The sequence below is a fragment of the Microcebus murinus genome, chromosome 11 (assembly GCF_040939455.1).
Source record: "Microcebus murinus isolate Inina chromosome 11, M.murinus_Inina_mat1.0, whole genome shotgun sequence".
NCBI classification, from domain to species: Eukaryota; Metazoa; Chordata; class Mammalia; order Primates; family Cheirogaleidae; genus Microcebus; species Microcebus murinus.
The window spans coordinates 38,626,394-38,650,962 of NC_134114.1; the positions used below are offsets into that span (position 1 = coordinate 38,626,394).

Consider the following 24,569-nt stretch of genomic DNA (forward strand, 5'->3'; position numbering starts at 1 on the left):
GGAAATTCATTCTACATGGAAACTTCAAAGTATGATCCTTTCTTCTAACTTGTAAACCTTGTCTTTACCCTACTCCAGCCCAACCACTCTCTTTCCGTTCCCTTGCCCAAGCCATTTCACCCTCACTCCCTCCTTGATTAGTTAAAAATGTTGCTTCCAACTCTTTATATGTTTCAGTAGAAGCGGAACAGTTGTTTTCAATTACATTCCAAAGCATAGGAGAGAATTTCTGAAAGCAGCTTCCTAGTTTTCAATTGACCGAAGGAATAACAGCCTCAGAGAAGAAACTCTTTCCAGGAAGAATGCAAATCTCACTTACTCAGAAAGCAATCTGAGTTTTCTTTTTCCATCGCATGCACACATGCACGCGTGTACATACACACATTATTGGGGGCTTTCCTGTGCCCATTAGGAGGAGTTGCTCGGCAAAGCCCTCTCTCTAGAAGCAGAGCCATGAGGGGGTGGGATGGAGGAGCTACAAGATGGACTTATGGCTTCCAGATCTGGGAGGAAACCCAAGAAAAGCAGAAGAGGCCCACGTCTCTCACTACTGCAGAGTGTGTGAAATGCAGGCCCAAGTGGGTCCCTCACAGTTTGCAAAACTCTAAGCTCTCCTTCATCTGCAACATAAGAAGAAACTTGGGACATCTTAGAGTGGGAGAAAAGGGGACGGTGACAGTGTGATGAAGGGGAAAGAACACAGTGGTTCAAGCCAGGCAAGTGGGCTTCCAGGCTGGCTCAGCCACAGACTAGCTGTCCGCCTTGTGTTGGACCCCTTCCGGGGCACCTCCAGATCCACTGTCCCCCTCCAGACTGCTGTCTGCCCTGGGAAGCTGCTCTCTGTAGACTGAATCAAGAGCAGGCTGGTCCTATGGCTTCTGGGGGGTTCAGGCAATGGAAGCCACAGGCAGGAGATGAGAAGGTGGCAGGAGGGTGGCATGGGAGTATTTGCTTCCCCAGCTCTCTCCCTCTTGCTCTCTAAGGTTGGCTGCCTCTGTCTACTGAAGGCCACAGCTCCCATCAGCTGGCTCTGGCCACACAGCCACTCTCTCTGAGTTCCAGGAGCCAAATCTTCCCTTTGTCCTTTCTGAGTGAAGGGTACTAATGGCTCCTGGCCATTGCTAGCCTTGGTGTTCAAGATTGTGTCTTTCAGGGTTATGATAGCCACCACGGTGGAAAAATTGGTGGGAATCCAAAAAGAGTGTGTAGTTTAGATAGTGGTGTTATAACAATGGTAGTTTCTTAGTCTCGTATAGACAGGGCTTTGCTGAGCAACTCCTCCTAATGGGCACAGGAAAGCCCCCAATAATTAGTGTCTTGGTTTCACAGTTGCATAAGATGTTAATGTTAGAGGAAGCTGGGTGAGAGTAGGTACATGAGAACTCTCTGTACTATCTTTGCAACTTTTTTGTAAATCTAAATTAAAAAAAAAAAAAAAAAAAAGGCTACTGAGAAGTTCATTGAGTGTCCAGGAGCGCTGGAGAACCAGTCTTGATGGCCAGGAACTATTGCTAAATTCACACTGCAGAACTGGTCCAACGAAGAGTCCATGGCCACCACACGGCACAGACATTGCAGGCTGCACCACCACCAACACTGGGCACCGTTCTCTGCCACTGTTGCCTCTGGAAACTGGATGCAGCTTTCTGCTACTGCCACCAGTCACCAGAATAGACTGTGGACAGCCCCTGTGCTTCCCACTGCTGCTTCTGATTTAGGCAACATGTTTGTACATGAGCTGCATACAGGGAGGCTAGAACATGAATACCTGGAATTTCAGTTTCTATGCCTGGATGTTGGTTCTACCTCACAAAGGACATTTCTCAGATGTAGGAAGGTATATCGAATGCTCAGTGGCCAAGAAAAAGGACGAATGTCCACTCTGGTGATTGAGATCACGGCTAACGGAAATGGTCAGATAGGACCCTTCGGGGGAAGCAGAATGTACATAAAGCATTGTTTTAGTAAAAGCAAAAATTTTTTTTTTGGAGACAGAGTCTCGCCCTGTTGCCCAGGCTGGAGTGAGTGCTGTGGTGTCAGCCTAGCTCACAGCAACCTCAAACTCCTGCTCAAGCGATCCTCCTGCCTCAGCCTCCCTAGTAGCTGGGACTACAGGCATGCGCCACCATGCCCGGCTAATTTTTTTTATACATATATACATTTTTAGTTGGCCAAGTAATTTCTTGCTATTTATAGTAGAGATGGGGTCTCACTCTTGCTCAGGCTGGTTTCGAACTCCTGACCTCAAGCAGTCTGCCCGCCTTGGCCTCCCAGAATGCTAGGGATAAAAGCAAATTTGAAATGAAGCTCAGTAGCATCTAGCACTCAACCCTTTAGAAGAGGTAAGATTCCCATAAAAATAAATGCATCATTCTCATGTAAACATTATGCAAAACAAGCAGGGCAGAGAGTAAGCAGAAAACAACTTAATTCTGTCTCCCACTGCCTTTTCGGCCAGCTCTGCAGGGCCACACCTACTGTTTTCATCAAGGACAGGAGAGGTCCTCAATAATTTTCTGGTCACTCTTGCCTTAATATATATGATTCTAGGGTCACATCGAGTCCTAAATTATAACTTCAGATTAGCATTAAAACATCCAACCTGATGTAATAGTCAAAATTTCAAATTTGTTTTTTAAGTTGAGGTTTCTCCCCCTCCTATAATTTGGGCCTGAAGACAAGGAAGGAAAGAGGCTCTCTTCCCTCAGACTTGACCTTCCTCCTTTGGTTAAACACAGTTTCAGCCCCTTCAGGGTGGAAGCACAGTGAGGCTGAGTGGGACAGGGGAGCAGAAGTTTCTCCTTGACCGGTACTGCCGCAGGTTTAGAATTTGTGATCTCTGTTTTTGCAGATGTTTAAGCCGACTTTGCTATGAGCTCTAACAGAACTTCTTATGAGCTCCTATGCAGTTACCTTGGCAGGGCAAGTGCAACTCTTCTCTGGCTGGTCACTTCTTTCATGTGCATCCCCTAGAAATCCAGCTGTCCCTAGCTTCTCTCTGCTTAGGTCCTCGGTCTCTATCCCCCTCTAGACCACCCTTTTGGGCAGGACCTAAGATGACCCCATGCCAGCTTGCCCTCTGGATTCACATCTGGTCTAAAGGAAGCATTCATGTATTCACTCATGGTCCTGCCAGAGCCCAGGAGAGCTGGCCTCCTGTCATGAGTACTTCTTCATTCTACCACCATGAAGCAACTAGTCAGTCTGTCTCTCACCCTTTAGATTACTCTGTGTTCCTCAGATGCAGGGAACATACTTTAAGCTCTCCATGTAGGCTCCTGAAGCCCCTTTCCCTAAGCTTAAGTTAAAGTGTAAGCATCACCATCCCTTCCCTTTAGAGCAGAGGACAGGTAGCACCCAGGCATAAGAACAATTCTCTCTAAAATTCTTCTTCACCAGTTTCTAATTCCTGATTCTTTTCAACCAAAAAAGTGGATGAGGGGTTTAAGAGTCAACTCGCCTATTTTCTATCACTTCTTTTGGAAATATAGCAACATGGTGAAGCCCTTTACTTTGAAGTGTGATATCTATTGTCTGGCTGTTTCAGCTGAATCTTCCATATTAACATCCTGTGATGCTTGGATACGCTATCCTCAAAGCAGGCAAAGCCTGCACGTTCCCTTCTGGTTCTCCCAACTTGCTAGAACAAACAAACTTTCAACTCTCATCTGGGGTGGGCTGTGGTTGGGGCAGCAGCAGACACAGCCACCTGCATATGGCCAACTCATCTAGCAGGTCTACTCAAACACCGGTTACCTTTCCAAATGTGATCTGTGCACTAAACCAAGACAAAATATCTCGGCTTCCTCTTTACAGATGCAAACACTTTAAATGGCCAAATCTATTCTATTTCTGTTCCACAATAAAACCAACCTTCCTAGATAAAGTCTTTGATGTCCATTCAACACACATTCTTCTGCTTGAGCTCATGCCTCTGAAGTGAGATGTTTATAGCAAGAGTGCTAACATAGTGGAAAAACCCTTAAAAATACCTGCAAAAAAAAAATACAGTAATATATAAAAAGATCATACACCATGACCAAGTTGGATTGGTTGGTTTAATATCCAAAAATCAATTAATGTAATATATCAACAGAATAAAGGATAAAAAACACAGGATCATTTCAATAGATGCAGATATAGCATTTGTCCAAACTCAACACCCATTATGATAAAAAACAAAACAAAACAAAACACTCAACAAACTAGGAATGGAAAAGTACTATCTCAATCTGACAAAAAGGCATCTATGAAAAACCTACAGCTAGTAATATACTTAGTGGGGAGAGAAAAATCTTTGTAAGATGAACAGGACAAGAGTTTCCATTCTCACCACTTCTATTCAACATTGTACTGAACGTTCTAACAAAGGTAATAAGGCAAGAAAATGAAATAAAGCACACCCAGAGTAGACAGGAAGACATGAAAGTATCTTTCTTTGCTGGGGACATGATCTTGTATGTACAAAATTCTAAGGAATCCATTAGGGAACAATTAAAACTAATAAAATATTTCAACAAAGTGGCAGGTTACAAGATTGATATACAGGTTGAGTATCTCTTATTCAAGATGCTCAGGACCAAAAGTGTTTTGGATTTCAGATTTGTCCAGAATTTTCAATATTCACATATACATACCAGCTGAGCATCCCTAATCTAAAAATCTGAAATGCTCCAATGAGCATTTCCTTTGAGCATGACCTTTGAGAATTGATGCTCAAAAAGTAGTGAATTTTGGAGCATTTCAGATTAGGAATGCTCAACTTGTATAAAAATCAGTTGTATTTTTGTAAACTATAAATAAACAAACTCAAATTAAATTAAGAAAACAATTCTAATCACTTCTCAGGCTTTTGGCTAAGATCAAATGTAAAACAATTCCATTTACAATAGTGTCAAAAAGAATAAAACACTTAGGAATAAATTCAAACAAGGAAGTGCAACATTGACAAAACATAGTTGAACGAAATTAAAGACCTAACTAAAAGGAAAGACATTCTATGTTCTTGGAAGAGAAGATTTAACATTGTTAAGTTCCCAAATGTATCTACAGATTCAATGCAATCTGAAACAAAATCTCTGCTGTCTTTTTTGCAGAAATTGACAAGTTGATTCTAAAGTTCATATGGAAATTAAAGAAACCAAGAATATCCAAAAATAATCTTGAAAATGAGTTGGAGAGCTCACACTTCCTGATTTCAAAACTTATAGTAATCAAGATGAAACTGGCATAAGGCTAGGCATAGATATCAATGGAACAGAATCGAGAGTATAGAAATAATCTCTCACATTTATGAAGAATTACTTTTTTGACAAGGTCATAATGACAATTAAATGGGAAAAGAATATTTTTTCTAGTGGCGCTGAGACAAAAAGATATCCATATACAATAAAACTAAATTGTACATCTACCTCATACTATATATACCATATATAAAAATAAACTCAAAATGGATTGAAGATCTAATTATAAGAGATAAAATTATAAAACTCTTAGAAAAAAAATAAGCATAAATATTCATGACTTTTGATTAGGAAATAGTCTCTTAAATATAGCACCAAAAGAACAAGCAACAAAAATAGATAAACATTATCAAAATTTAAAACTTCTGTGCTTCAAAAGATACCATCAAGAAAGTGGGAGGACAACCCATAAAAGGAAGAAAAGGCTTGTGTATTAGTTATCTGATAAGGGCTAGTACCCAGAATATATAAATAACTCCTATAACTCAATAACAAAAAGACAAATAACCCAATTTTTTTAAATGGCCAAAGGATCTAAATAGACAGTTCTTCAAAGAAGCTATACAAATAGCCAGTAAGTATTAGACATGAGAAGATGTGGAATATCATTAGGTATCAGGGAAACTCAAAACCACATCACTTCACACCCACTAGGATGACTAATATAAAAAAAGACAAATAATAGTATTGATAAACATGTAGGGAAATTGGCCCATCGTACTCTGCTGGTGGGAATGTAAAATGCGGCAGCCACTTTGGAAACAGTCTGGCAGTTGCTCAGATGGTTAAACATGACATTACCAAGTGAACCAGCAATTCCATTCCTAGGTGTAAGAGAAATAAAAACATACATTCACACAAAAACATGTACATGAATATATTCATACAACATTATTCATAATAATAAAAAACATGGAAAAAACCCAAATGTTCATTAACTGATGAATAGATCAATAAAATGTGGTATATCCATACAATGAAATATTACTCGGCCATAAAAAAGGAACTGCTACATACTACAACATAGATGATATTTGAAAATATTATACCATCTGAAAGAAGTCAATTACAAGGAACTATATAATATGATTCTATATACAGTCATGAGTCATTTAAAGACTGGCTACATTGTGAGAAATGTGTCATTAGGTGATTTAATTGCTGTGCAAACATCATAGAATGTTCTTACACAAACCTAGGTGGTATAGCCTACTACACACCTAGGCTATATGGCATAGCCTGTTGCTCCTAGGCTATAGACATATACAGCATGTGACTGGACTGGACTGCAGGCAACTGTAACACGAAGGGAAATATTCATGCAATTGAAAATTTTCAGCTTCATTATAATCTCATGGGACCACCATTGTTATGCAGTGCATGACTGTATATGAAATGTTCAGAACAGGCAAATCTATAGAAACAGATAGATTAGTATTTTCCCGAAGCTGCAGGGATTGAGAGTAAATGGAAAGTTACTGCTAATGGGTGCAGGGGTACAAGGCTTCTTTGAGGGTGATGAAAATGTTCTAAAACTGTGCTGATGGTTGCACAACCCTGAAAATACTAAAAAGTACTGAACTGTATACCTTAGCTGGGTGAATATCATGGTATGTAAGTATCTCAATAAAACTATTATTGTTGAAAAATAGAGGTTATATTGTCTTGGCAGAAGCATGAGCCATGGTGAAATGAAATACATGCAAAGGAACCTTTCTAAAAGATTACAAAATGTAGTAAATCTTGGTCTGTTAAAAAGTTGTGGTTAAAGGGCTATTGGTTCTGGGACCCAATATGACCAGCAGAGAAGCTGCAATGAAGAGTGAGGGGATGTTCAGCTCGAAGGTGGTTTGGTGAAAGCCACCTCCTCAGCGTGGTCTCCCATATGCACAAGGCCTCCTGGCTCCCAACAGCTGAGTCTCAGCAGACCTCAGCCGCAGTGGGTAAGGGGTCCTGCAGGGAGGTGGTCCTGGAGGCAAGTGACCCAGAGCTAGCTATGTGCCTAAGGATCACACAAGAGCCGTGAAGCAATGGACCCCAGCCACAGGGTCTGTAATCCTACACAATACAGGGCAAATGTGAACTATTGTCTTAGCCTGGGTTTCCTCAAGAGCAAAAGACTCTTCTGTGAGTGGGAGCAGGAGTGAGGGACAAGGATGAAAAACAAGGAAGGAAAAGAATTCATACCCCAAAGCACTGTGTTCAGTCTTCAGGATGTTCTGAGAAGGCTTACAGAGTGCAATTAAAAAGTGTGCACTTGAGGGATACAAGGAGGAAGCATTTACCCACGGGCTTCACTCTTCCCCTGGACTAGGGCTGTTCCATGGGGCGTTAACTCTCCCCACTTCTAGGTTGTGCGAGCACAGGTCCCCACAGACATGCTGTGGAGATGGAGGGGCCCCAGGATAGGAAGTGCAAGGCACACTACACGCTCATTCATAGCTGCAAACATGCTCGGAACTGGTAGCTATGGCTGTTGCTAGAGTAAGAAGCAAAGGTGAGAGAATTTGAGACAGTGCATAAGAGGTATCTGATACACCTATCACCTAAATTCAGTAAGGCTCAGAAGCAGCTGCATCATTTGTGGGGCCAGTGAAAAATGAAAATGTGGAGCCTCCTGTTAAAAAAATTAATAGTTTTTCAAGATGGTAACAGCAGAGCATTAAACCAAGCCCAAGGCCCTTCTGAAGACAGGCCTGTGCTACTGCACAGGTCGCATGCCCATGGAGCTGGATATCGTCTGGACTCTCCAGTAGCAAATTTATGCCTTGCACCCACTTTTCTCCTACCACGTGTGCACACACACACCAGGGACTGCCAACCACATCTTCCTAAGGAGCACCAACATGGAAGAGCTTGAGTACTCCTCTGCCCGGCTTCTGCCTCTGCTCTAAGCACCCATAAGCACGGCCTCCAGATGGTTTCCTGACCCTCTGATGTGTGTTGAGGTGTTCCCAGGCCCAAATCAAATCTGGACAAAGGAGAGTATTTTTCATAAAGGATGTTTTTTTCCCCCATAAAGTAAGATTCATTTAAAAATGGAATTATGATGATGGTTGGTAGTACTTTTTATTTTGCTAAGGATATCAAATTTTTTTAAAAAATGGCAGACGTTTGTCAGTCCTAGAACTGAAATGGAACTTGCCAATCTATGGATGTCTGAGAACTGCTGGGTTGGGAGGAGGGAAGGGCAGGTAAGGGTCCCAGATCCAGGGGCTGGTGGATGTGAAGATTGACCCCTGCATGGACAGGAAGGCAGTGATGCAGGGTATTTTAGAAGGCTCTGCCTGCTCCACAGGATAGAAAACATTTAATCTCTGAGCTTGGCCTGCCCCCTGTGTTTCTGAAGTATTCTTTCCTTCATTCATTTTCTTACCAAGTCTCCCTCAAAGGACCAAGAAGAAGGCCCTGCGTGCCAAGTAGAGTTTGAGCATTTGGGAAGTTCCCTTCTTCAAACACTTCATCTATCCCTAAATCACCCACCTCAAATTTCGCTACCGGTAATACAGGTGAATTAATTAGTGTACACCAGAGTTAATATCAGACTACGAGCCTCTGGTTCTTTTAAAGTGCATTAAGTCCCTAGGTAAGAAAATTCTCTTGTAGCAGTTAGTATAGTCTCTAATGCATTAAAAATACTGCATAAACATTATTATGCTATTAATGTCAGGTGATTATATCACTAAATCCCAACAAAACCCAAAGAGCTGAGCGCTAATACTATTATCCCCATTTTTTGGCTAGGGAAACTAAAGTTCAGAGAAAGCGAATAATTACTCAAAGTCACATTACTAGAGAGTAGAGAGCTGGGATCCAAAACAGCCCCGGAGTCTATCATTCCACCGCTCTGCCACATCACTGGGCCTGGGGCACACCAAGGGACAGGGAGTACAGAGTTGGGTTGAGACACGGGGAGGGTGGGAGACAGGACACAATGAGCCATTCTTGTGCCTCCAGTCGAAGCCCACCCCAGAGTATACCTTCTCTTAGGCAAAAATCTGTCACTCTTCTGATACTAGCCCCTGGTATGCACTTATTAATTCATCAGTCATTTGTTCAGAATCAGTGAATTCATTGTGACAAATAGTTGAAACTATTCAGTTATAGATCTGCATATGGGAGAAGCCATTTCAGACTGATTTTTCAATTTCTAAAACTTCAATTTTCAGCATTAAACAAAGCTTTTCCAAAATATTTTTTTCATACTTATTTGAGCCAACACCAAATGGTAGGCATTGTTTCCTTTTAATTGAACCCATCTGCAAATCAGTGGAATCTTCCAGAGCCTCTGGAAGAAACCTTTCCAAACTCTCTATTAATTACTTGATTAATCACTGAGGTTTGGCATCTGGATCTCACACAGATGTTCTTGCACAAGCAGGCACGCTCATAAAACGACGACGTGAATTATTATTTTAAAGTGTCTGTGCGTGTCTCCTTCCAATATGGACACCAATTTTATGTTTGAAGTGACAAAATTATCAGGAAAAAGAGGAGGAGAAATCAGACATTTTTTATTGGCCAGGCTGGTAATCCTAGTTCCAGAGATCTTACAGTGGAAGCAAGGAAGAGGCCAATGTGCTCACTTGAGCCAAGTATGTCTGGCTTCTCCACAAAGAACAGGCATTCCCCCTGCCCAGTGGAGGGGGAGCAGAGCCCACTTACTGGATGCAGACACGCTCCTTAGTCTGTCCCTGTGTGTGCAGACTCGAGCACATACTGCCAATCTATTCCTTCCAAGTGCCCAGATTAGAACAGGTCTAAGAACAATTTTGAGTTGCATAATGATCAAGCCAACTTTAGGTTAAGACTCTCATTCCTCCTCCTTTCTAAAACAAAAACACTTGAAAGAGGCGATATAACTCAGAAGTCCAGAAATGCAGGAGGGAAGTACTTTTGGAAGAAGAGTAGAGAAGTTTTCTTCAGCAACAGTTGTCCACACCAGGGATGGCAGGCAACAGTTGTCCATGGCATGAGATCCAAGGATCTAAGACATGAGTAGGTGTCTCTAGGCCCAAATATGCTATGCTTCCATTTATTCTGTAGACTGTGAAATGTGTTTTCACAAAGAGCAGTTAAAATTGGGTTGGGAGGGAAGTGTGACTTAGAGGAGCAGAGAAGAGAGGGAGTGAGAAAAGCATCTTTTCCATATGGAACTCATCAGAGGCATCAGACTTTTGGGGACACTTTGACCTCATCTTTACCTTTATAAATATCCTACCTCATTTTTTTCTTCTGATATGTTCCACCTGTTGGCAAAATCTTTCTCTAAGTAGGATAAGGAGAAATATAAAGAAATGAGTCCGCTGTCAAATTTTGCTTGGGTTTTAATATCCTCTTTTTGAAAATGTTCATGTGCACCATTAGCCAATCAGAGTTTCAATATGCTGTGGAATTTTCACCCTGCCATGCTGTTTTTAGAAAATAGTTTTTGCCTAGACTTGCTAATAAATTTGTTAATCCTTCATTGGGTATACAAGAAAACTCTTCATTATGCCTTAAAACAGGGTTTCTCAATCTCAGCACTACTGACATTTTGAGTCAGATAATTTTTTTTGTCATGGAGGGATGTTCTGTGCATTTTGGATGTTTGGCAGCCTCCTTGGCCTCTTCCCATTAGTTGTAAGAAGCACCCTTTCCCCACCAGTTTTGAAAACCAAAATTGTCTCTAGCCATTGCCAAATGTCCTCCAGGGGGGATATCTCCCCTCACAACTACCTCCATCACAGCCCATCCCACCTCTACTAAAAAATATCAGCCTCTGGCTTTAAGAGAATCATTAAAACATGAAAAGGAAATATTTAATATTGGACACCAATTTGAAGTATCAAAATCCCAAGTATTCCAATACTTGAAGAATATTTTAATAGACCCTATGCATTGTCTATTTCATTGCTATGCCCCCATCCTTCCCTGATTACATGGTGGGCTGATCCATTGATCTCTGAGTTGGTGGATTCCTCTTGCAGCCGAGGAGAGACAGGTAGTCATGAGAATCCCATTTTCTTTTGCCAGTGGTTGGTCAAGGGATGGGAATCATGTTACCCAGTTCTAGACAATGAGACATAAAAGGGAAAAAATGTTTGGGGAGGAACTCCTCTTATAAGATTAGAAATACAATAATAAAACAAGAGTCTGTCTTTTATGTTGCCATATCTCTCTTTCCTCCACTGTGATCTCTGCCTTTGAATGTGGTTGTGTGGTACGGAGCTTTAGCAGCCATCTTACAATAGTAAGGAAGTAAATAGAAGAACAATATGCTAACAGCTTGAGGAAGGTAGAAGAGAAAGAACCAAGGAACTTCAGGCCTAATGACATCCTTGAACTACTGAACCAGCCTTAGAACGCCTACCTTAAAATACTCCTTAATTGAGATAATTCCACACTTTTTTTTTTTTGCCTAAACCAATGCTTGGCAAATCAAGGTCTGTAGGCCAAATCCAATAATTAAGAATTGTTTTTACATTTTAAAAGGTTGTTGAAACAAAACAAGAAGAATGTATGACAGAGACTATATGTGATCCACAAAGCCTAAAATATTGACTATGTGACTCTTTACAGAAGGTTTCCAATCCCTGACCTAAGCCAATGATAGTGGATGTCATATGATTTGCAGCCCAAAGCATTCCGAATACTAGTACTGATACCTTCATTTTACAATTACAGAAGTTGAAGCTTGAGTTGGCCAGTGATAGGCTTAACTGTGTCCGGTTAAATTCAAATACAAATTTGCCATTATCCCAATTAACAAACTTTTCTGTCCAGTAGGGCTTCAAATAATATTTCTATTCTAGGCTTGATTTTACAAATCAGAAAAGACAAAGCCTCTTGATGAAACACAATGCACTCAGTGGATATCTTCAAAAGGGGCCAAAGTGTCCCACCACCTGGAGCATCAAGGCACTTCCTACATTAGGGAATCCAACTTAGAGACTCCAAGGAGGAAAAGACATTACAGAAAAGCACTACATAAACAAACTCATTGATTTGATGAATTGCCTCTTCTACATACTGAAATAGATAGTTCTTGCACTTCCTGCTGACTCACTCAGAGTGAATCCTCAATGAAAAGTATTCAAAGCCTTCCTCCTTTAACTCTATGTCCCAAGTTAATACTGCTATTTTCAGCGGGGCCAACATGTTCTGTAGCACCTTGGTAAAGAGTTTAAATATTGACCAACTATGTATACTGACAAAGTCAGGTCTGGGAGAGAACACACAGAGCACACCGTGGAAAGCCCATGTTTGTCATACAAAAGTTACAGTAAACACCAACATGTAACCATGGGGCTGTGACTGAGAACTGTGTCACTAGTGGGGCCAGGCTTTTCTCAGTTCATTCAACTGGCATTTCTTTGCCTTTATATCCCAGTGCCTGGTACATAGTAGGTTATCTACGAAAAATGACAGCTCTCGGTCTACACCCAGTACTGGTTGTGCTTCAGCATTGGGTTGGTTTGTCGGCAGAGCTTGACCATGTTGGGATCCAGGTTCACCCATGTCTCCCAAGGAGCACATGTTTCCACTGGCTCAGACACAGGAGAATCCACTGGGTCATATTGCGGGCCCCTGAAAAGACCGGTGGGAGGGCTGCTGGAGCTTTGTATAAGGGGTGTCACTGTGACCATGGGAATGGTTGTGCTTCTTTCTGGCCTATGACTTGGGGCTGTGGGCTCTGGGCTGGCCTGGGGTTTGAGAAGGGGTTTTGCCTTCTCTACCTTCCGGCCCAGCAGCCAGACACACAAGGCCACTGCGGCCACTATCAGCAGGAAGATCACCGCGGCCAAAGGCAGGATGACCATCAGAGGGTAGCCACTCTCCCTGGGCTGAGTGGGTGCCCCAGGGCTGACTTTGGTGGCAGCTGGTGGCCCGATGAACTTGGTGGGAGAGACCTTGCCATCCACACTGGGCTCTTCACCCCTGTGTTGTCCCCAGGGATCTGCTTCCTGCCATCTGGCCCAGGTCAGCTTCCCCAGAGTTTCTGTCCCTGTCGTGGGTCCTGAGGAAACCACAGGGTTTTCCTGAGAGAGAACCGAGGTCACAAGGTTATCTCCAGTGACAAATAAAGGAACATCCGGTGTAAACGTTTGCAAAAGTAAGGGGTCAGGTGGCACTATGCTGAAAGGGAGACGACCCACCGCAGGCTGTACTCGGTCCGCCCTGAGCAAGAAAGTGAAGGAGTCGTTCAGCACATCGGTGCCTGTGAGGCTGGCGTGTGGGTCAAGCAGCAGCAGCCCGCGGTCAACGTCCGTCTGAGTGAACAGCGTAGCGTCTTCCCTCACAGAGCTGCGAGGCCCTCTCCACACCAGCCTTCCGTGGACAGGCGGTTCTGTCACTTCAAATCTGGGATCACTGTTACTCATATTAGCCAGCTCGGTAGCATCTAGGTCCTTTCTTCTCAGCTGATGAGCCACTCCGTTGGCAATTTTCAAGTCTGACACAACCCGCAGTAAAGGCTGCACTCTGATGTTCAGCGTTTGTCCTGTCAGGTTGCTTTCTGATGTAAACAGTGAGAACTGTAGCTGGTCTTCTGCGGCAGTGAGATTCGTCATATGGTAAGAGAGTCTTCCTGAATCCAGATCCTCCTGTCCAAAGCTGGTGACCACCTGGCTTTCATTCAGTAGGTGCCCATGCTGGAGGGGCCATGTTATCTTGTAGGTGACATGGGGGCTCCTCCCATTGGTCCTGGCTGACAGGTGAGCACTGGTGATGGGGACGGTTGTCTGGCCCTGTGGGAGAAGGAGGTCAGTGAGGTTCACAAGGGTGATGGAGATAGGAATGACATCCAGGTGGAAGAGCTTGTAGAGAGGGCGGTGTCCACCATCTGTCACACTAAAGTAAAACACCCCTGAGGATGGGCTTCCATCTTGTATGAACCACACCTGAAAGTCATCAATGTCGGCTTGTGTGAAATGGTGAACAGGTGTGTCTGGACGGTAAGCCATTGCCAAAAAGCCATTATTAGGATTACGGAGGATCACATATCTGATCTCTTCTGGAGGACTGTCTAGATCTTCCACTTTCAGGTTTTCAGGTCCCACAACCAATCTACTGCCCTGCAGAACTTTCAAGCGAAGTCCTTTTGTCTTTAATTCTGGTGCCTGGTCATTAACAGGAGAGATGGTGATATTAAACATCTCTTCAAGAAAGTCAGTTTCTGGTTTGGTGGTGGACTTGCTCTTTTGGTTTGGCCAAACTGCAAAGGTAAAATTATCAGCCAGTGATTCAGAGTCATCGTGGAAGTATGTGATTCCAAACTTATTGATTATATGCTGGGAGAAATAGGGTTTTCCTTTGGTAATATTTCTTTCTCCAACCATAATGGTTCCATGATGAGGAAGAGATGTAACCTGGAACCAAATTTCATAGGAGGAGCGCTGAGATTTGGGCAATTTAAATAAGAGGTTGGAAGCATCTAACTTAGATTGGTCAATTAGAACTTTGTCTCCCTCTTTGACAGCAGCACCTGTCAAACATAAATATAAAGAACAAAGTGGCATTTCATTAGAACTTTCAAATGACAGTTGTAAAGCTCTTTCTCCCTCAAATTCATCTGTCCTAGTGGATTATTCAAAACACTCTGGTTGCTCAAGTGCCCGAATTAGCCTTTCTACCCAAGGCATATGAAAAAATTAGATTTTAAATAAACACACATATATGCACACACAATTCAGTCAACATTTCAGGCAACTGAGCTTTAAAACCTTTAGATTCACCTCTAAAATGTCAATGTCCAGACCTAACTAATCTACTACCACACTTTCTCTTGCCATGGAAACAGGTGCAGCTTTCAATACCCCTTTCGTTTCAAGATCTTACCCTATTTTTCATTTTCATTTCCTATCAACAGTTGTTTTCAGTCATGGGCACAGTGAAGTCCCCATTCAGAGGTACAGATAAAATTCTTTAAAGCTAAACTTCCATCCTTCCCCCAACACAACTATTAAGCTCATGAGAAGAGGCCTGGAGAAAGAGGATGTGTAAAGAAATAACATTTTTTTTTTGTGATTGTCTAAGAGTTTTATTTCAAATGCTGATAGCATGACATTGACAATTAAAAACAGAACGATTTATTTCCAAATTGTGCCTCCTTTAATAATGATAGATAAGGCACTAACCATGTCTCGGTGGCATTACCTGTATTTGCAAGCAGATGACTGTGCTGTCCAGGCTCACTGATTTCATAGGAAATAACAATATGAAACTCCTCGGGGCCCAGAGCTGCCGGTGGGGAAGAGGCCGTGAATGTAAAGAAGTCTTCCGTGGTCCAGTCTGTGTTCTCATGGTCCACATGCTGGTATAATATCAGCCCTTCGCTAACCTAGCCAGACAGTAAGAGTGATTAGCCTCTGGCTTCAGGATGATACCATGATTAACTAACATGTATCCTCACTGGACGAGATACATGACCTTTCAGGGTTCACTCTGCTCATGCTCAAATTATTGCACATACTCACATAAATGTAGAAACATTAAAAGCATAGTAACTTATTTTTCAAAACTAGAGGATTCTATTACACAAAAGATCCATTCATCAGAGAAAGAAAAGCACATTGATTTTGAGATGACTAATATCTAAGGCATTCGTGTTACAGAAAATTTATAAGAAACCTCCACTTACCTGTCAGGCAGCTTCAACAATTATCAACTCATAACCAGTCTTGTTTCATATATACTTTTCTGCCCAACAGATGACTTTGAATCAAATCATATCATTTCATCTTGTGATTTGAATGTTTGTCCCCTCCAAAAACTCATGTTGAAACGTAATTCTCCCAATGTGGTAGTATTGAGAGGTGGGGTCTCAGAGGTAACTGGCTCATGAGAGCTCTGCCCTAATGAATGAATTAATCCATTCATGGATTAATGGGTTATCATGGGAGTGAGACTAGTGGCTTTATAGGAAGGGGAAGAGAGACCCAAGCTAGAAGCTCAGCCCCTCACCATGTGATGCCCTGTGCTGCCTTGGGACTCTACAGAGAGTCCCCACCAGCAAGAAGGCCCTCCCCAGGTGCAGTCCCTCCACCTTGGACTTCTCAGCTTCCATAACTGTAAGAAACAAATTCTTCTTCTTTATAAATTGCCCAGTTTCAGATATTTTGTATAAGCAACAGAAAATAAACTAAAACACATCTATAAATGCTTTAGTAAGTTTTAGTAAAACATGACTCTTAAAAACATAACCACTATACCACTGCCACATGTAAATATTATAAATAATTACTTAATGGTATCAAATATGCAATCAGTGTTCAAATTTCTCTGATGATATAGCACATGTCTTTTTTTATATAGTTGCTCTGTTTGAGTTGGGATCCTAAGCACATACATTATATTCGTTTAATACTTCTCATAGATGTCTTTTTGTCTTATGAGTTCCCTTTCTTTGATTTGTTTTTTCCTTGTGATTTATCTCTTGAAGAAATTGGGATGTCTTCTAGAGTTTCCTATATTCTGGATTTTGCTGATTACATCCCTATGATGTTTAAGATTTCCTCTCTCCTCTGTATTTTCTGTATACTAGAAAGTTAAATCTAGACACATAGTAAGAATCAGGTCCAATCTTACAGGTTGTATTATGCATTTCCTCTTGTATCTCATTGCAAAACAAAATATTTGGTTGACGCTCTTTTGGATATCCTAAGATTAATAGATGGGTTCAAGTAATAGCAGGTTGATCCATCTGTTTTAAGGTTCCCCATCAGCCTATTATCCAATAGTTTTAAACAGTTATTGATACTATTGCCCAAGTACATTGTTGCAGTGGCAAAACACTGATACTTTCTTTTAACATTTCTTCTTCATTATTATCTGCTAGTTTTTTATAAAGAATTTTCATCAGCTATTCGATTACAATGAGGTACAGAAAGAACTTTCTTTCATCAGCTGTTTGATTACAATGAGATACAGAAAAAACAGGAGAAATGGTTGATTTTTTCCCTTTCATATCAATTTTTAGATAGTGAGTTTGTCACCTGGCTCTAACTACCAAACGTGACCATTGGATTGGTTTTGTTTCTGTGTTTGTTTATTTTGGAATCATTAGAAACTCATGAATTTTAACACATGATGGATTTCATTCCATTGCAGTTATTATTCTCACTGATGTTCCAATTGTCCCACCTTGCCTAAGGTATTTTTCCAGAATTTAATCAAAGTCCCTGATGCTTGTTAGCTGTCAATGTCCTTTCTAACTCAACTGATGGGGATGGGTTCTTCTCAGAGTTTTGTTGTCCAGACACCATGTGAGTTGTCCTTCCTCAACGGTGATTGAAAGTTCCAAAATTGTAACCACAGAAGGAATTGCTACAGATGAAATATTCGATCCTTAATTTCTTTGGGTCACATCTTTTTCTGACCGGCTAATTATTATAATACTCTGAATTTACTGGTGGGTTTTGCCAAGGTATTCAATTGTCTGGATCAAAAGTGCCTTAAAGTGCCTAGGATAAACTATCACATAATTTATAGAGCTGTTGGGTCTACTTCATCAATCAATATTTGGAAATACTGTATTAACTAATAGAAGTTGCAGTGTCTGAATAAGTATTGCTCTGGCTAAATGCTGGTAGAGAGAATGTATCTTGAACCAGAGTTCTAGAAAGGCTTTTGATCTAGTGAGTTTCCATGGAAGATAAGCTCCCTGTCCCAGAGGGGCCAAAAACTGTAGATGAGAAGATTTTTTTGTTCCTTATGCCATTCAAGAATTAGGCAAAGAAATGCTGTCTTTTGGTGATTTAAAGTGGGAAGAAGAAAATATCACCTCTAAACATTTCTTCATAAAGAAACAAGGTTACTCAGAAGAAATTAGAGTTTCTCCAAAGATAGTAATTTCTGGTACTAACTAGTGACACAATATCCAGCAGTTCCTGGGGAATAAAGTCTGTTTTATTTAGCGATCCTACCACTTCTATTCCCAGATTAAGACTGATGACCAGAGATTAATCATAAATGTATTTCTTCTCCAAGAAAGAGGTGACTGTGCCACGAATTTTGGACCACAGGAGGGTTCTTATTCATCGTTAGAGAGGTATAATATTACAAAGCAAAGAAGATCCAGTTTCCTAAGATTAAAAGTAACAGTCTATTAACTAGGAGAAAAGGTTTTCTTAGAAGCTGGTCCACCTTGTCCATTGGTTCTTTGGTATATAAAGGAAAATTCGCTTTCCTGAAAAATACATAAGAAGTTGTTGGAATAACCTAATGATCTTCTGCTATCTCCAATATAGAGAAGATCGCCCCAGGGAAGGAATGCTGCTCACAGATGAGGACGGTTGAGATGAAGGTCAGAAATCTTCTGAGGGAAGGGACCTAGGAAGAGTCCTAAACACAGGTTTGTACATTGGAGGCCTAGGCGAGGAGAGGTCCTATTTCTGTTATTGATGGGTTCTGTCTTTAAAAAGGCATTTCAAGAGTAGGAAACTAAGTGGGAATAACCAATTGACTTACATTACAATGGTGGGTCAGAGAGAGCATTTAATTGCGTGCATCTTGAGTCTCTGGACTTTAAGACTGGATAGCAGGTTACTGAAAGTGCTGAGCTAGAAGGAAAAGGGCGTCAAGGTGCCCAGGGAATTTCAGCTTGCTGGCCATGCCCTGAAGGAGGTTTGCAGGTGAGAAGAGTCTTTAATATTTAGAAGAGAGCTTTCACCTCTTTCACTGTAAGAGCCAGGTTCTAAGGGGGTCTGTGTGTATGTGCATATTAAGAGAGGGCCAGGAATGGGAGAATGAGACCAAGATTTCATGAGAAAAAGTGTGAGGTACACCTGAGGAGAAAAGGGGCTAGGAGAGGGTTAGGAATTTTGGCACCTCAAATAAAAAGTGGCCTTAGAAGCAACCTTCAACAGCTCTGCATATTTCCACAGTATTAAATATGGACAGATAAGCCACTTAGCTGAATACCTGGGCTCCAAGATTAAGGGGTGGGGGTTATTTCCTATGGATTTAATTTACCTCAGATATTTTCTCTTTTACAGATGGAGTCTTTCTGGAATGTCATTAAAAAAACAATGGTGTAGAATTCCAACTAATAAACATAGCAGGAAAAGCAAAATGAGAAAAACCACCACTTGGCAATCACCACAGCAATAAATATTTTAGGCAAGAATCCTAAACCTAGTGGGCTAAAGTGTGATGAGAGATGGGAGATTTAAGTAGTTCCAAAGTTTCTCCTCAGAAGATATTTATTAATTACAAAGGGGACAACAGCACCTTCACAGTAGAGAGACCTGAGAGGCAGCTCCGGACCAAATGATGACAGTAAACATCTTCCACCCCCAGGCAAAGTGGCCTCCTGCCTGCCAAGCCTGAGCTCTGAGAAGAACCGGCAGCTCTCCTGGGATTCCTGCCCCAGAGACACAACCTGAATCCATCTGATCATGGGGAAACATAAGATAAAACACTTGGTAAAACCAAACTGAGGGACATTCTACAGAGAACTGGCCAGTAGTCTTCAAAAAATGGCAAGGCCGTGAAAGGCAACATGACTGAGGAATGGCTCCAAATCAAAGCAGATGAAAGACATGGGACAGCTAAATGCTATGTATTATGCTATGGATGTTTTTCTTTTGCTAAAAAGAACATTTATTGGAACAACTTGTGAAATCTGAATAAAGTCTATAAATTATTTTAATATAACAGTATTGTAGCAATGTTAATTTCATGCTTTTGAAAATTATACAGCCATTATTATATAAGAAAACTGCCTGTGTTTAGAAAATGCACACTGAACTATCCAGAGGTAAAGGGGCATGTTAGAACTGGCTCTCAAAATTTCCAGAGCATGTGTATGTAAAGAGAAAACAGTAAATGCTCACATTTAGGGAATATGGCTGAAGAGTACATGGGGCTCTTTGTACTCTCCTACAATTGTTCTATAAGGTTGAAGTTATTTCAAAATAGAAAGTTAAAAAGTAAATATCATGGTGTTTACTATACCTGCTTCAAGAAGGAACCAATAATCCCTCATATCTCATGACTCAGTGTATGTGGAATGGGACAGGCACTCTGAAATCAAGAAGTGGTTGTTTCCTACCCTGATATGGGGTTTGGGTGGTCCCTATCCCACAATGGTTTATTAAAAGGATTTGTTCTGTAAAATTTGGATTCAGTCAAAAGGCCACACTCAAGGATCCAGAAGGCTGCATGTGGCCCCAAAGCCACAAGTTCCCTACCCTTGCTTGCCCCAACCCCACCCACACCACCATCACCCCACCACCACCCCACCACCACTTGGTCCATTTCTCTAGGACTTTAATAAGGCTGTAATCCTACCTCACTTATGAAAGGGTGAATATTTGGTTCCAAATTCTAAACTTCTCAGAGCAGTGCTTTTATTTGAAGGCACAATATTACTAATATAACATCCTTTGTGTTAGGTTGGGACAAGAAGGAAGGGGAACAGATGCTTTGTCTGGGTGAGGGGCTTCCATTAAGAAATAGATAACATTAGGAGATGCTTTGTCTACTAGGAGGAACAAAGTGACCAGAAAGGGGGCTTCCAAGAAAGAACAGATGATGTGTCAAGGGGTCCCCAAGAACTGACCAGTAATTTGGTCTCCGATAAGGGGTCTCCAAGGACTGACCAACCAGAAAGAGACAGAAATGCCACAAAGTGGAGATATGACTAAGGCCACAAATGAGGATCTCTAGAGCATGTGTATAGGTAGGTCACAGTATCCTCATGTGACCTACCCTCATTAACATAGTAAAAATCACACCCACCAGAGCCAAGACAGTTTACAAATACCATGGTAACCCCCGGAAACTGCCTTACAAGGTTAAAAATGGGGAGGATTCACCATTCCAGAATTCTTCACCTTTTTACAAGAAACACCATGAATATCCCGCCCTCCCCCAACATAAAATTAGGGAATCAGCATAAAAGGGAAAATCTTGTTAAACTCAGGGTCTCCTCCACTCATGGGGGTTGACTCGTTCCTTCTCTGGAATGTACTATCACCCTTTAACAAACTTTTGCACTTTTCTTTCTTGCATCTGCTTGGTCTGCTCCTTTGCTCCATCGACCAGTAACTATTCTTTGGTACTGGGAAGCAAGAACCGGGGAACACAGGGACCTGACATCTGGTCCCTACACCTGACACCTTGGATCTCTGAGATCTAAACTTCCTGGATCTCATATCCTCGATTGCTATAGAACCACAAAGAAAAAAAACATTAGTCAGATGCCAAAGAGAGATTTGGTGCTGAGAAGGCCAGGGCCCCTGACTTTTATGTGATGGGTTAAAGTTTACAGCTGAGAGGCTATTGAGACACTGAGAGAAACTGGAAACTCGGGGGATACCTCCCTACCTGACCCGCATCACAGAACTATTAATAGCTGGTAGCAGAGCTGGGACCAGAAGCCAGATCTCCAGGCTCATGAAAAAGAGCTCTTTCTCCTATAGCAATTTACAGGGGCTTCTTTGCCTCCCGCTGCCTCAATTATTGCTCTTTTTCTCTCAATGAAGAAAAGGGCACTTATTCCTATGAAAATGGAAGCCAAAGAGTATAGCAGATTTTGAACCTTGCATTGATCGCACCTAAATTCAAATATAAAGGCTGCCAATTTTCAGCTCTGAGGCCTTGGTATATGTCATTTAATCTCTCTGAGCCTTCATTTCAAATATAGAATATATATTCAAATATAGAATAATATCTCACTTGTAGACAGGCATTTGACCTAATGGGTCTATTGCCATATCAGTGTTCAAAAAAAAAAAAAAAAAAATGCAGGCCCTGGGGCATTTCTAGGTCTTTCAGGAAAGCATCTAAGTCTTCACTAACCAATTCCTTCCTGGGACAATATGGTATTCTGGTTAAAACAGAAGGCTATACTCATTTTTTTATAGTGAATCATGGCATGTGAGTATTAAGCAATCAGAAAGTTCTAAAACACGCCTAAGAAAATAAACATTTTCCCATAAAAATGAAGGAATTTATATGCTGGAATCTTGGCACATATTCCAGAAGTTTATTTCCAGTTTCTCTGTAAATAAGTATTTGTTCACTATTCTATGTTAGGTATTTCAATAAATATTTGTTTACTGAACAAATAAACTACTTTAAAAGTGCTTAAAAAAATCTAATTATAAAGTATATACATTTTTAATCATAAAGCAGTAGAAATAAGGCAATCCAGGATATCTTTTACCCATTTATTTAACAAAACACATAGACAATGCTTAAATTTTACTGAGCCCTAAATATAAATTCCGGGCACTTTATGAAGCACTTTATATAACTCATTTAATTTTGTCTCAGGTGGTCTTTTTATGCCCATTGAATGATTAAAAAAAAGAAAAAAAAAACCAAGGCTCATAAAATATAGATAATTCATCCATAGACACTAAGTTGGAGAGCCTAGTTTTGAGCCTAGTCCTGTGAGTTCCAGAGTTCATGTATTTTCTACTACCTAAGAGCTGCACCTACAATGTGGAAAACTCAATAACACTCTAGACAACAAAGAAATTCACAAGATCTGCTTTGCAACTCTAAGGAGCATATTAATGTGGAAAGTTAGTTGCAAGTATGCCAAATGCCAAATGCCATTGTGTTCTGGCCTGGGCAGGACACAGTCACTACTGGCCAGAGCTTGTCCACACTTGTAATGATTCAAAGGAATAGCTCATTCTATATACTTTATTACAATGGCAAATTAAAGAAAGGCTATGTTCTCATTCTTCTATACTACAGCCATTTTTGATCAGGTAGAGACTCAGATAAGACACTGGGGAAAATAGGGTAGCATTGAAGAAAAGGAATTTTTCCTGAGGAAAATCCCTGTCTGGGTCCCAAGGTGACTACCAGAGCCTGCTTGCTAAAGGCTAAGCTTTTTAAACCTGGAGCCAGAGAGCAGAGGGTTGCTATGAGTGCCCTTGGATGAAGCCAGGGATGAAGCAGGAGCTCAGACACACCATGCTTGGTGGCGTCAACCATGACATGGAATCTAATGATTATGGAATGTCTTCAGGTCCACAAAGTACATGTGGACAGGACTGAGGATAATGAGAATAGAATTATCAAACTTGGCCAAAAGGCAAGGCTAAGAACACTCAGGAGAATATCTGTATTATGAGGGTGTCTCTAAATATAGCTCCCTAACGAACCTGTTAACAAAACCAGAGCATGAGTCCTTTACACTGATCCTTCCCACAGTGGGACTTAAAAGTCAAACACAGTTTTTAAATTCCCACTGGAAAACAGAGTAACCAAATTATCTCTGGATCAGCTGGGGGAAGCAGGAGGACCAGACAGGGACAGGGAATCTACTTGCTTGGTCTTCCACACACGATGGCTTTGCCCGAAGTTCAAGTCTCTGAATAGGACAGTGGTTGGCCAGAAGGAACACAGGAAAGAGAAATGACCAAAAAAAAAAAAAAAAAAAAAAAAATCTCTAACATGAGCAGATATTCATGGGGAATGAGACTACAAAAAGCCAACAATTCAAGAAGGTAAATTTGCTTAGGTTCCATGAAGACTAATGAAAAAGTCCTAAGAGCTAACATTATGAAGACACCAAGATCCTGTGATCCAAAGGATGAGTTTTGAGGAATGGCTCCTCCCTGTGCCCTTTCTCTTTTCTGCCAGGGCTGACACCATCAAGGCTGCACAGAGCAGCTGAGCACAGAGGATTCAAGGTTCCCAAAAGAGATCAGAAAATGGGGGCAGCCCAAGGTGCCAAAGCTTAGAGAGCACCCAGGTATCAGGCTAAATAAAGTGAGGCTGAGTTAAGCCCCAGGAGTGATTCCTCTTCATGGGCATTGCTAGAGGAAGTATTTCAGAAAACCTAAGTTCCTAAATAGTGATACTTGGAAATCTCCAGCTAGAAATGGGCAGATACCTGAAAACCTGGCCCATATAATTATCCAAGATTTGCAGCTAATGCAAATGACAGGTCAATCTCTTCTGAAACCAATAGAAAAAAAGTCTTTTCAAGGATCCCAGTAATATATCCATCTATAGCCCTGCCTGGCAGAGAGGTCCAAATCCACACTTATATAGAAGTGAACATAGATTCTCATGGGCCTTATGCCATTATAAGTGTATAGGACTTTAATAAAACTGTCAAATGAGATCATATAAAAGGTTATTATTAGGGAACTGCAGCATGGGACATCTTGGTTTTGCTATATACGAATGTAGGAGGCTACAAAGACCTCCAAAGATCCTCCAGAGTAGTCCTAATCTCTGGAACCTGTGAATGTTCCCTTATATGGCCAAGACTTTGCAGATGTGATTAAATCAATGATTCTGTGATTGGAAGACCATCCTGCAATACGCAGGTGGACCCTAACTGCAGTCGCATGAATCCTTACAAGAGAAGTA

The 24,569-nt window shown here is 41.3% G+C and overlaps 2 protein-coding genes across 2 annotated transcripts in view; one reads left to right on the top strand and one right to left on the bottom strand.

Annotated features, from left to right (window-relative positions):
- Positions 1–2,407: 2,407 nt before the first annotated feature.
- LOC105877306 (chondroitin sulfate proteoglycan 4-like) overlaps positions 2,408–24,569 on the bottom strand; it is a 69,321-nt gene continuing 47,159 nt past the window's right edge. The window contains exons 9-10 of the mRNA XM_012775718.3: positions 15,381–15,564; positions 2,408–14,709 (exon numbers count right to left, since the gene is read on the bottom strand). Of these exons, the coding sequence (XP_012631172.2) occupies positions 12,662–14,709; positions 15,381–15,564 (2,232 nt within the window). The 3' untranslated portion in view covers positions 2,408–12,661. The remainder of the gene's footprint in view (positions 14,710–15,380; positions 15,565–24,569) is intronic.
- GZMA (granzyme A) overlaps positions 20,086–24,569 on the top strand; it is a 210,230-nt gene continuing 205,746 nt past the window's right edge. Inside the window, exon 1 of the mRNA XM_012775708.3 lies at positions 20,086–20,090. The gene's annotated coding sequence lies outside the window, so the exon portion shown is untranslated. The remainder of the gene's footprint in view (positions 20,091–24,569) is intronic.